Source organism: Hypanus sabinus, chromosome 10, assembly GCF_030144855.1.
Source record: "Hypanus sabinus isolate sHypSab1 chromosome 10, sHypSab1.hap1, whole genome shotgun sequence".
Taxonomy (NCBI): Eukaryota; Metazoa; Chordata; class Chondrichthyes; order Myliobatiformes; family Dasyatidae; genus Hypanus; species Hypanus sabinus.
Genome location: NC_082715.1, coordinates 88,326,220 through 88,341,500, shown reverse-complemented (window position 1 = coordinate 88,341,500; position 15,281 = coordinate 88,326,220). Strand labels below are relative to the sequence as shown.

Sequence of the window (15,281 nt, the reverse complement as noted above, 5' to 3'; positions counted from 1 at the left end):
AGCTGGGGGAAGGGGAGGAAGAAATACCAGGTAATAGGTGATAGCTGAATCTGGGAGGGGGGAGGGGGGAAGTAAAGAGCTGAAAAGTTGATTCATGAAAGAGATAAAGAGCTAGAGAAGGGGGAATCTGATAGGAGAAGACAGAAGGCCATTGAAGAAAGGGAAGGAGAGGAGCACCAGAGGGAGGTGATGGGCAGGTAAGGAGGTGAGGTGAGAGAGGGAATGGTAAATGGCAGGGGCCACTACCAGAAGTTCAAGAAATTGATGTTCATGCCATCAGGTTGGAGGCTACCCAGACAGACTATAATAAAGTGTTCCTCCAACCTGAGTGTGGCCTTATTATGGCAGTAGAGGAGGTCATGGACAGACATGTCAGCATTGGAATGGGAAGAAGAATTAAAATGGGTGGCCACTGAAAGATCCTGCATTTTCTGGTTGGTGAAGCAATCTTCCAACCTATGTCAGACCAGATACAGATTCACAGGTGAAGTTTCCATAAGACAAAAAGACAGAGGGGCCTTAAATACACCCAATGACCTGGCCTCCAGAGCAGTATGTGGCTACAAATTCCACAAGTTCACTACCCTCTGGCTAAAGAAATTTCTCCACATTTCTGTTTTAAAAGGACACCCTCTCTCCTGAGTCTGTACCCTCTTGTCCCGGACTCCTTCATCATGGGAAACATGCTTTCCAAATCTACTCTGTCCAGGCCTTTCAACATTTGAAAAGTTTCAATGAGATACCCTCTCACCCTTCTGAATTCCAGCAAGTACAAGCCCAGAGCCATCAAACATGCCTTCTATGATAACTCTTTCATTACCAGAATGATTCCTGTGAGCCTCCTCTGAACCCTCTTCAATGCCAGCACATCTTTTCTTAAATAAGGAGCCCAAAACTGTTCACAATACTCAAGGTAAGGGCTCATCCACTGCTTTATAAAGCCTCAGCATATCATCCCTGCTATTATATTCTAGACATCTTGAAATGAATACGAACACTGCATTTGCCTTCCTCACCACTGACTTAAACTGTAAGCTAACCTTTAGGGTGATTCTGCACAAGGATTCCCAAGTCCCTTTAGATCTCAGATTATTGAATTTTCTCCTCTTTTAGAAAATAGTCTGCATATTTATTTCTTTGACCAAAGTGTATGACCATGCATTTTTCAACATTGTATTTAACTTGCCACTTACTTGTTCATTCTCCTAATCTTTAAGTCTTTCTGCAGCCCTCCTGTGCTCTCAACACTACCTGCCCCTCCGCCAATCTTTGTATCATCTGCAAAATAGGCAAGAAAGCCATCTATTCCATCATCTAAATCACTGATTTACAACATAAAAATAAGTGGTCCCAACACCAACCCCTGCAGAACCACTAGTCACTGGCAGCCAACCAGAAAAGGATCATTTTATTCCCACTCGCTGCCTCCTGCCTATCAGCCAGTGCTCTAACCATGCAAGTAACTTCCCAGTAATACCATGGGCTCTTAACTAGGGAAGCAGCATCATGTGTGGCACCTTGTCAAAGGCCTTCACATCGCCTGGAAGGACTGTTTGAGGCCGTGAATAATAGTGAGGGAGGATGTGTAGGAGCATATGTAGAACTTGTTCAGTTTGCAAGCATAAATGCTAAGAGAGAGATCAGTGGACAAGGGAGTTGCAGAGGGAGCAATCCCTGCAGAAAGCATAAAGTGGGGGAGGGAAATATGCTTGGTGTAGTATCCCATTGGAGATGGCAGAAGTTACAGAGAATGATGTGCTGGATGCAGAGGAACCCTATCACTGACAGGGTGGTGAGAGGATGGAGTGAGAGCAAACGTGCATGAAATGGAAGAGATGCAGCTGAGGGTAATATTGATTCTGGAGGAAGGGAAGCCCCTTTCTTTGAAAAAGGAGAATAAAAAGCCTCATCTTGAGAGCAGATGTGCCAGAGATGGAGGAATTGAGAGAAGGGGCTGGCATTTTTACAAGTAACAGGGTGGGGAGAGGTATAATCCTGGTAGCAGTGAGAATCAGTGGGCTAATAAAAGATAGCAGTGGATAAACTATCTAGAGACAGAGGCAGAGACATTGAGAAAGGGGAGGTGTCAGAAATGGATCTTAATAATTTGAGGGCAGGTTGGAACTTGGAGGCAAAGCTGATGAAGTCAAAGAACTCCACATGGGTGAAGGAAGCAGCACCAATGCAGTCATTGACGTAGCAAAGGAAAAGCTGGGGAGTGGTACCAGTGTAGGCTTGGAACATAGACTGTTCCACATGGTTGACAAAAAGGCAGGCATAGTTGCAACCCATGTGAGTACCTATGGCTACACCTTTTGTTTGAAATAAATGGGAAGAGCTGAAGAAGAAATTACTGAGAGCGAGGACCAGTGCTCCCAGATGGATGGGAGTGGTGGTAGAGGGGGAACTAGTCGGGTCTGGTGTCCAGAAAGAAATGGAGAGAGTTGAGTTCCATTCTTTCTTCATGATAGCTGTCTGTGAATTGGGAAGTTCCCAACCATGTTAGGTAAGTACACTTCACCTCAACAACCCTATCTTATTTCTCTAAGGTGGGACAGAAAAAAAGTTTTGGGTGAATTGGCAGTGTCGATTTGTACTATGAAATTGAGCCCTCTCATTGAATCATGCCACATTTTTAGAGAGCTTGACAGGGTCGCTAAGGGAAGGATGTTTCATCCGTTTGAGGAGTTGAGAAGCAGGAGTACAGTCTTGAAATGGGGAGCTGACTTGAAGAGAATCTTCTTCATTTAGAGGGTGGTGAATTTTTGGAATTCCCTATCTTAAATAGGGTGTAGATATCTTGTGTATTTAAAACAGAGATAGATGGATGGATTTCAGGACAGTTAGAGGAATCAAGAGATCTGGGAAGTATTGTGTAGCATAATCAATTAGCCATGATTTTGTCCACTGGACAACATACTAGAATGTCCAAACATCCAACTCACACTCCTATTTCTAGTGTTCTTGTGATTGTCTCTAATTAGAGCAAATTTAACGAAATATAATTCTCTTAGTTTTTCCTTCAATCAATGCCTCCTGAAGCCGGTTTCACATCTTTCTTCGTGATAGCTCGTGATGAGGTGGGAAATTGTTGACCATGTTGAATAGGTGCATTTGGCTCAAATAACCCTTCTGGGCAGGGTTGTCTATTTGTCATGGAGTGGAGAGAAGTGTTTGGTGCATTGCAAACTTCAGATTACACTATTCGATGCAACAAATCAAAAAACATTTCTAGTATTACAGGTGACTGGCCTTGAGTAGTTTGTGTGTGTGGAGAGGGGATAGTACTCAGTCAGGCTGCTAACCTCACCAGATAATGCTTACTCACCAAGTACTTTCAAAAGTGACATCACTGGCTAGGATGAGGAACAGCAGCAGAACATTGAGACACCTGATGTACTGCTGTCACTTTCACCTGCTGTACCAAGATTAAACAATGCGGTGTAATGTATTATCCTGCTCAATAGAGATGTTCCTTTTCTGCTCAGTATCTAAGTGATAGAAGATTAGTATTTGGATGTAGTATAGGTGAAATCAATTAGCCATTTTTACATAATTAGCAAATTAATTTGGATATGTTTTCCTTTGGCTTAATTGTATCTACGTTCCATTGTACTTTGGTTTTGGGCAACTATGTTCCGATTCGAATCAGTGTAGCAGAGCCAACAGTCAGCCATGCCACAATTTGGCCATTACAAGCACTGGAAATCAGATAGCAGCCATATCGCATCCCGTAGATTAAACGTATTGAGCAGTGTAATTTCAAAACGGTTTCCAAGTGCTGCGGCGCGGATTATCAATACATTAACTGTTTACATCCTTGGGAGTAGAGTTCTATGCTGAGCGCACATATCAAACACATATGGGAGTCCTTGGAGAAGAACTCTGGTCTCGTACACGCAGTGTACACTCACGCACACGACCTTGAGAGTGAAGATCGGCAGGGGTAAGCGCAGAGTTTATTTTTCATTGTGAGGCACATTGTAAAGTGAATGGTTAAGTGTTTCAGTTCCTACCTTTAGAGGCGAGAGTAAATGGAACAGTGTGGCGGTATTAAGTGTAACTTATGTTCACCGCTATTTATATTACCGACACACATACCTCCACTGAGCTGTTAAGCCGAAACGTCAAAAAATAAACATCTTGAACATAGGATAAAATTGCTCTTTTTCTGTTATATCTCAGCGCAACTGTGTGTGGATTGTAAAGTGTTGCCAGTAGAGCTTATAATATAATCGGTAAATGCAATAGCAACATAAAATGCCAAAGCCGATCTGGGCGGGTTAATTTCGCTCGATCCATCGCCACACTTCATCCATTTTACGCTGGACGATCCTGGCTTTGGGGACGGGAGCGTTCCGCTCTAATCGAGATCCGTTGCAGGAATGGTTTCGGGTCAGGGAAAGGGTGCACGAGTGCGGAGCATCGCCGTGTTCTGGCCGGGGGTCCGAGGGAGGGAGGCTTGTTCTGCGGACGTGCTGCAGAGGGCGCAAATGTCACACGAATGCGTCCCTCCGCGGTGTGTGGGACGGAGGCTTGATTGCTGTGGACACAGGCGAACACCACCCGGCAGCTGAGCTGCTTTGCCCAATTAGTGACACTCTGCACTTTCTCCAAGGCTCTCGGCGTCTATTCGAGAACAATTTATCACATTTCCTTGTGAAAATTACTTGAGGATCTTATTTCTCTTTCTCTTCTGAGAGAGGAGTTAGGATCACAAATAACCCCGTTTCCCCACGACTGTAATATTTACAGGTAGTTCGAACCCCCTTCCTTTTGGGAGTAAAAGGCGGTTCCCTCGCTGCACAAGTACGCTACATCTAAAACCGTGCACAGCTGCACAAATCAGCGGCGGTGACATTCCAAACGGGAGGGAGGCCGTGTTATTTACTCTGCCATGTCCCTCATTCTTGCCTCGTCGAACACTTTGATGAGGTCAGAATCTAACGGAACTGAAAGGGAAATCCTGATTCCCTGCTCGTTATCACAGTACTGCTCCCCTTGAAGAGAGGTTTATCACCTGTAAGGGACCCACGGTAGCCAGCTCATTTATTTAATCTCAGGTGGCATATGCTCCACTTGTGGCGTTACTAAGACAGCAAAAGATCAACAACAAAATAAAAGATCCGAAAAGAGCCTTCACATTTCCGTCGAGATGGTGAGGAGAATGCAGCCTTTTGTGTCACGGCGGACAGCGAATCTTACAAAGATTCGCTCACGTTCAGGATGCAAAGGAGCGCCCACCACTCTCGATCACTACCGCGACTTGTTAACAGTAATACGGTAATGTTATACACCATGACTCAAGAAACCATCAGCAGGCTCTGGGCTGTCTTCGCGTGGGCTGCACCCCAATCTTCTCTGCAGCACAAGTTGTGTCAGCCATTCAGCTATTCAACTCCTACTTCTAGAAATGCAAGGGATCATTTTGCATTCCCCTTCTTTTCTATCATATGCCGAAAGAGCAACTTTATCATTTAACCACATCGCCCCACACCTCTTTACTTCGTGTAGGAAAGGGCGGCTGGATAAAATGGTATTTAGCAAGCCAAGAATGATGACTCAAGGATGGTCCCGTGGACAACAAACACCATCACGAACAGGTTAAGCTCCAGCCCTGCCCTTTATTGATCTTTCACACAGGTTCATCCGTCGGTTTTACGACATCGGAAAATAAGTTTTTTTTAGACTCATTCCCCACGCAGCTACCAAGGCTATGTTATAATTAATCGCTCTAGAAGAAAAAATGGTCAGTTTTCAATAGGGTTGATCGGGATTCCTCTGTGATAATATATGAGCTAACAGCATACCAGCAACTAACAGCAAACATGGGAACAAGCTCCCTGACAAAACACAGATGATTAATTCAGCAGTAGCTGTTTCCCAACAGCAAAGAGTGGGTTATTCCTAACTTTTGCATTAACAAATCCAAGAAGAAACATATGAAGTTATTTTATATTTTCAGTTAATTAATGTGTTGTGTGTATACCTGGCCCCCCGTCGTGTTACAACCTCTTCACTGAACTGACAAGGCAGTCTGTGCTGAGCTGCAGAGGGTTAGAAATGTTGTACCCAATTTAGGATATTCTGGGTAATGGACTTCACATTGGCACCTGATCTAGCGAAATTTCATTAGAACAAGTAAGGGAGGGGAATAGTATTTAAATTGTCAATTACTCATAATATATCTTTAAAAGTCATAATTTTATATTTGTCCATATATAAATGGTTTTATATGACAACCATTCTCTCCATAAGGACAACATACAACAGTATTCGTGGCACCCCAAGTTGTGAGAGAACATGAATTTTTTGGATAGTCGTCTGCTCTCATTAACAGACACGTTCACAGATTCAAATTCTCACCACCCCATTGGTAGCATACACCATCTCCCCAGTCTCTGTGCTTCTCCTACCTGCCACCAATTACATGAGCACCGTGTTTCGTTATTTGCCGGTTTTCTCTTACACGTCCTGAGAAGCCCACAAGGAACTGCTGGGAATTCTGGTTTCGTTCGGGACACGTAAAATAAATCAGCTTTCACACTCCATGAGAGAAAAAAAATGAATTTGAAGATACCCGGGAATAAAACGCATTCTCTTTTAAAAAGAACTTACATTTAGGAAATAAAACTTGTCTTTTTCATTTCAGAAATCTAAAAACTATGTTTAACCTTTTCTCAAGTTTATTGCTTGAGATTCTAAATCTGCTAAACGCATAAATAGGTCACAATTTTCAATATTTCAGCAATATTTGTAACAGTAATAATTATGCACAAAATTCATAACAATTAGAATACAAATTATTTCACTGGTGTAATAGCTGGTACGTCCAGTGTTTGTGGGCAGGAAGTTCCAATACAACAGGGTGAAATAAGGAGGCCTACCTTTTCTAGGCGCACGCTTGCCCTCGGTCAGGTTGCATGTGTGAGAGGTGTGGAGGCGGGCGGAGAGACAGCCCTCAGTATCTGCATTGAGAGGTAGTACCATGTCGAGCCCGACCACCCCCGTCATCACATCTTGCTGACAATTGCACTTGGCGTCCATCACCCCGCATGAGCCCGCCTCCGACTCCTTCTTGCCGTCCCCTCCTCCTCCGTTGTGGCCCCCGACTCTTATGCAACTCTCCAACCAGCCGCAGATTACCTGGCAGCCGAACTCGCTGGGGCTCACCTTGTTCAAGAGCAGAAGCTCGAAAGCTGGCCGGTCAGTCTGCCCTTTCCCGTGGGGGTGTCCCGCCGAGGCGTCAGGCTGGACCAGGCGGCGTAACTGGACGAAGTTCTTGTCAAACTCCAAAAATACAAACATACTCCTTGCCTGGCACAGGTGAACAACTGATTTGGCGTTTCTCAATAGGTCCCGAATCTTCTCAGGGGAATAGTGGTCGAACTGATAGGCCCATAGGGAAAAGCTAGAGCAACCGTGATCCCGCTTAGAAAATTTCAGGTAGATGGTATATTTGGTCGGATCTGGGTTTTCCAAAGTCCAAGTGCAGTTGGTGGAGTTTTGAGGAAATAATTCGTTGAGCGAATACGATCCGTAAATTACTCCTTTCACGAAGGCGGAGCACAAGTCCTCGGCAGCGTTAAATCCAACCATAACCAGGAGATGGGTTGCAAACACATAAGTCATCAGGTCACCAAAGGCCCTCATCCTATGTCATTTGGCCTGGGGAAGGGAAGAAGATTAGAATGCAAGTAACAGCTCGGGAAAGCCACCGTAGGCTCGTTGCCGTCGGCGGGTGATCAACGATCCTGCGTGATCATTTCACCATTATGAGTTGGGCTATCATTGATACAATGGCTAAAATTTTACACTGAGGGTTTTTTGTTTGATGGCTGTGAAAACATCGCCGCCACGCGGATGTTATCTTAGTGTCTGTGCTGAGTGGAAGTCAGGAATTGCACAGCACCGGAGACACTTCAAGTTTGTTGTTTACAAAACGACGCGAATTAGAATAACAACTCAGAATGTTAAGCACATATTATTATAAAATAATGCTTGAAATATTATTATTATCCCTCGCCGATCAATAATCACATTTAATGAAGTGTTTCTTTCCCACTTACCTATCATACAGACTAGATTTAAGACACATCGTTGATTAAATGGCCGAACATTCATTTAAGGCTGGAGATGAGATTATTTCATATTTCTGCAATTAAACCCTTGTCACCTAGTCTGCCCGGCACTACGATTGATACGACAGCCCTACTAAATATATAAACTTTCATTTCTGCAACTTAAAGGGAATATTAAATCTCCTCAGCGTTGCACAGATCGGCTTTGCCGTCGGTTACCGGTGGCAGGACTTTCCCACTGCATTGAACTCCGAAAACGCAATGCATAAGAATCAACATGCAAGCATTGATGCGCGGGTTGCTTTAGAAAGGCATCCCGGATCCAAAAAATTCTCAAGAAGATGGCTCCAACTGTAAGGTTGTGCTGGTTTGAAACAGATGCACCTTTTTTGTTTTATGTATTTTATAATTGAATTTTTAGTCACATTTCCTCAAGTACTAGTAATATACTTTTTAAATGTTTTAAAACACGGTACATTCACGATTTTCCGCGTGTCCATTATGTAAATTATTCCCTGCACGTCCACAATCTCATAAAGACATTGTGCTGGCTATTCCTGCGCTACCTGTGCGGGGTTCTTACTTTTAAAATGGGTATCAAAGCTCGTGTTTTCAATGTATGAACCAGGTTAGACACCTAAAAGTTGGACAAATTAGTCAGCATGTTAAATGTAACGCTTAGCACGAAGGCTTGTGGTTAAGATACCCTCTCAGGCAGTTTTGAATCTTTCACAGCCCGTCTTGCTGCGTGTATTTCCCACGCAATTCTTCCTTTAAAGTTAACCACATGGCTTTCGGTTCTGTGAGGTGCTTTGCAATGCGTCAGGATGAACTTTATATTCTTTCAGTGATAAGTCTTTATATTCTGATTCACGTCATCCAGTGGGACCCATAATGTGTAAACAATGCGCATCTTCCTGAATATGAAATGAGACGGGAGGCCCAAAGCATCCTACCTGAACTGAGGATTGAATTGAAGACGTGTTCCGGGGTTAAAGTGGGCATTACAAACAAAAAAACCCGTTTGTCTTGTAATGGGAATGGCATTCTGATTCAGGAATGCTTTAAAAACTCCAAGATGATCGCAATATTCCTCCCTATCCGTCTAAATTAACAGTTCGTGTATTAAACCTGTTAGCATCGATTGAATCTCAATGATGTGAATGCAGTCTTGACTTAAAGCAGGTGAGAAAAACCGACTATGGGGACACAGTACGGGTCAGTGGTGCTGGAGTTTAAAGGCTTACAGCGAGAAATTCAATAACATACTGCTGTTTTTTTTTCCACAGAGCTTAATATACTGATACAAATCCTCACTCTCCGGTTTGTCCTCCTTTGTTAATTTTAGCTCTGCATTAGCTGACAAAAGTTCAAATGCATCTAATTAAAATGTCACTTCTGTTTTAAAGAAATTGTGGGTTTGCCTCAGGAACCCTCGAGTAATGCGTCCTTGGCTTCGAGCAATGGGACACCTCGTTGAACGCCGTTTTGCAGGGTTCGTGGTTTAGCGCCCAAATTCTAACCAGAGTGATGCAGAACTGCAGCCTCCCCATGAGTCACCGCCGGGCTGAACAGAGCAGCTTCGCAACCGCCTCGACACTCTGCATTATCCAACGGAGCTCACTATAGGGTGCCAAGCGGGAGCGAAACGGGGAACCATCCGCAATTTTCACCTAGTGGTCACAGTCCAACTAAAAACAATCCTTTTATCCTCCCCCCACAACCCCATACACACAGAGGAAACTTGGTCCTGTAACGCGTTCGGTGAACGTCCACACATTGTCTAGGTACAGCCAATTAAAGCCTCAGAGAGATTTCTGTATTTGGGTTATTATTTGAAAACAGAAGCTCAAGTGCCCAATGAAGCCGTTCCCACAAGTTTATATTTTAATAGCAGCAGCCGTGTAAGACATAGTCGGCGCCAGAGCCCCGCTGTCTGCACAAGTTGTTCTGGATGCTGAGACTCTCGCATTGGCTCACTTCCATCTCAACTTCCTCCACAAACACGTTTCTCATCCCAACCTTTCCCACCCGCCATCCCGCTCAGGACAACGTAATTGTTTAAATCTGCCTGGATCAGTTCTCTGCGGGCTTTTACTTCTAAAGAGAATGTATGAAAGGGACAGGTACCGAGGACAGCCCGGCTAATTGGCCAAGGTATAAAGCTGTCGCCCACTGAAGCTGATATCGGCGATATAAACGCATATGCACGCACAGGACCCGTGGTGAGATCTGAAGAGCGAGAAAGAAGAAGCGGCTTGCTGCTTACCTTACAATCCGAAAACTCTGCCTACTTCTTCACAATGCTAGCACATATGCCCAGTGTAGAGTGGGAAGATTTCCATTCCTCGAATCTAACTCTTCCCATTTTACCCCTAAAAGAGAACAATCAACAATTGGAACCGGTTCTTCTCAAAGCCATTAAACTCCGGAATGCATCTGTACGGGGATTTTTTCTCCCTCTCGCTCTCCCGCAAGTACAACCGTTAAAAGCCCAGTCCGATGGAGTAGCAGGATTTTTTTTCTCTCTCTGATTTGAGAAGCGGATTATGTTGGGGGAGAAACACAAGATTGCGAAATAATAATAATAATAATAATAATAATAATAATAATAATAATAAAAAGGAAACGAGAGGAGGCGGCTGAGATCTTCGCTCGCTGCGGAAATAGATTCAGATCACTGGCGGACTCTCCCGAGATGACATGGTGGAAAAAAATCCTTGGCTGGTGAAGAGGAGGGGGCGGGGGAGTGGCGGGTGGAAATATGTTAAGAGTGGCGGAGGCTGGTACAGTACAGAGAGAGAAAGAGAGGAGAGGAGAGCTGGACCCGGGACGCGGCTGCGTTCGCACGTCACACTCGGTCGGATCAGAGCCGTATTAACGTGTGCGAGCGTGTCTCTGAGAGCTTTCCGCACCGCTTTCGGAGCCCGCAGACAGTTGCGGGCCCTGAGCCAGCAGGTTCGGGGAGGGGTAGGGGTGGTGACACACAAAATCAATGTCCCCTCTCCTCCACCATGTGTCAATTCCTCCAGAAATTCGTTGAGATTTTTTTCAGTTGCAGGTCCTGTAGGTCGGCGCAGCGGCAAATCTTCTGTGGCCGGGTCCTCGGGGACGGGCTGGGGGTGGCGGAGGTGGCGGGGGGGGGGGGGGACGGGGACGTAATGGTGAGTAGTGCTAGCCCACAACTTTCAGGGAGCCGGTCAGACGTGCCTGGCTGTTGTCACTAACATGATACGAGGGCGACAAGGGGAGCGGGGTTAAAGGCAGAGTGTTCAGTGAAAGCGGGCCCGCCGGATCGGCGAGGCTGAGCAAGGTTCAGCGGTGGCACAGAGGGTGGGCGAGAATGGACCCTTTGATCACGAAAGGAGCGGAAGTCACGGGAGAAATGTTGATAAATATTGGGGGGGGGGGGTGTTGGAGCTTCAGATAATCGTACCATCTGCGTTGATGGGTTCGACAACAACCATTCTGAAAAAGTGGCAGAACGATACGGCCGGCGTCCAGCCACCGTGCCGGTGTGTTCAGTGCTGTTGGGCAGGCGGCCGAACAGGGCTGGGTCCGGAGACTCACTCCGTTCCTTCCAAATGCGGCCGGCACGCGGATTGTTCTCAGAGACAGGGTGACACAAATATTAGCGCAGAGAACACAGAGATAAGGAAGAGGGACAGCTTTGCCCCTGCTTGTGCTAAGATACCCCGTCCACGGTCCTCAGACACGTCAGGTATTTCCTTTGGAGTCGACAGTTAAAGTCCGTCGAACGTAAGTGTGTGTGTGTGTGTGTGTGTGTGTGTGTGTGTGTGTGTGTGTGTGTGTGTGTGTGTGTGTGTGTGTGTGTGTGTGTGTGTGTGTGCCCGGCAGCGGGTCGGCGGCCTCGGGAACTGACGCGAATCTTCGATCGGCTCACGGGGCATCGGATTAATGTGAACGTGGTCACGGAGCGGTGTGGGGTTGCTGGGGGTCGGGGAGGAGGTGGAAAGGACTGTTTTATCTGGTCTGTTCTGTTCGCGGGGACCACGTAAAGTACTTTGCCCACTGGAGAGCTGCCGCTTTTAGTCGCCAGGGCAAAGCTTCCAGTCTTTTCGCAAATTAAGCGGCAGCAGCAGCGACTGGAATCAGTTCCCAGACGTCACAGGGTACGAGCCTTGACAGTAATCCTGGTAAAGTCAACTGTTAAGCCACAGTCACTCTGGTCTCCAACCTTCCCTTGGCTTCTGAACCAAGTTCAGAACTACACAAGCCGTCTCTTGCTTTTCTCCTTCCTCCCCAGCACCTTGTCAGTTTTGTTTTAATTCTGATCTGATCAGCAGCGTCAGACCTGTGAAGTCTTAAAATTATTCAGAAAAGACACGCTTTGAGAAAGCATCTCCAAAGTCCGTTCACACACACACACACAGAACGGTAGCGTAGGTTATGCTCATACCCAGTGTGTCACACACCAGACCCTCCGGTTAACGAAAATCTCCTCATGGTGAGTGTTTTTACGTTAAACTTCTCTCCCCACCCCCTAGTTTCTTCAGCATATATTACCATCCATATCCCTACTTTATGAGGCTTCAAACGTCATCGCTTACGTGGACTTAGTGGGCAAGAGGATTTATACATGTCAGTAGAATAATAATTCCAATTCTCTATGTGGATTAATAGTTAGTAATTAGCTCTGCCTATATTGCGAGGACATGTCTAGCATTCACCTCACAGATTTATGTTCCCGTTGTACTCTTACCGTCCAGGTTCATCACATCCAGACGGAAATTATAGAAACGTTCAGCAGACAGGGAGCATCTGTAGAAAGAGAAAGAATGTGAAAGTTTTATCCAGAAAACCCTTTATCACTATCTGGTACCTGAAACATTGAGTTCTGTTTCTATGTCCATGAATGTTGCCTAACTTGCTAAATCTTCTTGGCATTTTTTTTTTTGCTTTTATTTCAGATTTCCATCATCTGCATGTGATTTGAATTTTGTCTTATCCCCATGAAGGTATCTCAGCCATTAGTTCTAAGTGCAAATTATTTTTTTCTTGCATTACATTATCTCTTTATCTGTCCCTAACCTTTAGACTTTCTACCTCTAACTCCATCCTATCCCAGTTTCAGATCCTTTAGCAGTCACCCTTAACCCCAATGTGTTTAATCTTTCAGGAGAGTGATTGCCCAGTTCAACTCTTTACATTTGTTCCTTCTTCATTTCTGGCTCATCTGAAGTTTTGGAGTCATTCTAACTCTATTCAGTTTATCAAGCCCGAGGTAAACAATTCATTCACTGCCTACTCCCACCAGGCTGGTATCAGGGTACATGGTTGATCACCATGAATCACTGTAGTCTCACCCTGCTTTGATCCCTCAGGACTTAAAATATCACCAACAGAGGAAAATCAGAGATGGAAGTTATAATCGTTATATTTCTGAATGTTCAGAGGATGCTGGAGCAAAGATAAATAAATTCCTGTCCCTGTCAGTCAAATCATATTCATGACGACTGAACAAATTTTGAGTTTGAAATTTTGTTCTTTGTCAATATTGTGGTGGGACTGGCATAAATGCTGCAGTATCAACCGTAGTGTCCAGCTTCATTCTTCACCTCTCTTTGAGATCATATTTATCATTGTTAGGCAATTATGATCATATTTGCCTCAATTCTAGTAAAAATTGTGTTTAATATTTCATTTTTTATAATTCTGAAACAAGGTATCAGGTGCCCACAATTTCTTTATGAATGGTGATTTGGGGTGAGGCCTTTGTTCGATATTATGCTGTTAAAAGGGGCGAGAAGAAAAGCAAGCCATCAGTCCTGGCCCCCGATAACAACCATCTAACACTTTCCTGGAAGCTGACAAGCCATTTCTCTGTTGCAAAAACTGCAATGCTCATTAATAGTGTTTATGCAAAACTGTTAAGTAGTTATTTTAAAAAAATCAAGTTTAATTGGCAGTGCATTACATTCACTTCTGTTATCTGTGAAGCAGAATATTCTTTCTGTGGAGATCCATACTGATATACATGTTGCAACTTGAAACTATTTATAGAGAGTCATCTAGGAGGATCAAGGTCTGAAACCAATATAGGCAACATCAAGCCTGAAGGTCAATTACCAAGTTTCAAAGTGCATTTATTATGAAAGTATGTGTTCAGTATATAACCCTGAGATACATAGGCAGCCATGAAACAAAGAAACAGAATGGAAACCATTTAAAGTAAACATCAAACACCCAACATGAGAAAAAGAACAAATCACACAAACAGCAAAAAGCAAACAAATAACACAGAGGGAAGCACAGTAGCGTATTGTTTAGCACAATGCTTTACAGTACAGGCGACCCAGATTCAGTTCCCGTCACTGCCTGTGATGAGCTTATAAGTTCTCCTTGTGACCGCATCTGTTTCCTCCAGGTACTCTGCTTTTCTCCCAGAGTTCAAAGACATACCAGTTGGTTGGTTCATTGATCATTGTAAATTGTGCCATGATTAGGCTCAGAATAAATCAGGGGATTGCTGGGTGGCATGGCTTGAAGGGCTGGAAGGGCCTATTCCATGCTGAATCGCAATAAACAAACAAACAAACCAACAACTGCAGAGGCCCTAAAATGGTCCAGGAGCCACAGCTGCCAAATCAGTTTATTTTAGCACTGTACAAACAAGCTGGATGAACTCAGCAGGTTGGGCAGCATCCATGGAAATGAACAGTCAACGTTTTGGGCAAAGACTCTTCTTCAGGACTGAAGGAGGAGGGGACAGGGGCCCTATAAAGAAGGTGGGAGGGTGGAAGGTGCCAGGTGAAAAACCGATCAGAGGAAAGACCAAGGGGTGGGGGAGGGGAAGCAGGCAGGGGATAGGCAGGAGAGGTGAGGAAGGAATGTAAGGGGAAAGCACTATGGGTAGTAGAAGAAGGCAGAATCATGAGAGAGGTGATAGGCAGCTAGAAGAGGAGGCAGAGTGAGAGTGGGATGGGGAAGGGAGAGGGAGGGAATTACCAGAAGTTGGAGAATTCAATGTTCATACCAAGGGGCTGGAGACTATCCAGACGGTATATTTAGCACTGTGTCTGTCGCAGTCTGTTCTCTTGACCTGGAACACCTTGTAATCAAGTGCTGTACATTTTATCTGCGTGGGAGATTTCAGCCATGATCTTGGCAGCAGTGTACATCCCGCCTCAGGCTGTGTAAAACAAGCTCTAGACAAACTGAGCAATGTTATCAATAAAC

At 44.8% G+C, this 15,281-nt stretch overlaps 1 protein-coding gene across 1 annotated transcript in view; it reads right to left on the bottom strand.

The window, feature by feature from the left end:
* The window catches only part of adgrb3 (adhesion G protein-coupled receptor B3), a 771,743-nt gene extending 761,211 nt beyond the window's left edge, over positions 1-10,532 (bottom strand). Inside the window, exons 1-2 of the mRNA XM_059982287.1 lie at positions 10,351-10,532; positions 6,888-7,668 (exon numbers count right to left, since the gene is read on the bottom strand). Coding sequence (XP_059838270.1) covers positions 6,888-7,653 — 766 coding nt within the window. The 5' untranslated portion in view covers positions 7,654-7,668; positions 10,351-10,532. The remainder of the gene's footprint in view (positions 1-6,887; positions 7,669-10,350) is intronic.
* Between the last annotated feature and the right edge of the window lie 4,749 nt (positions 10,533-15,281).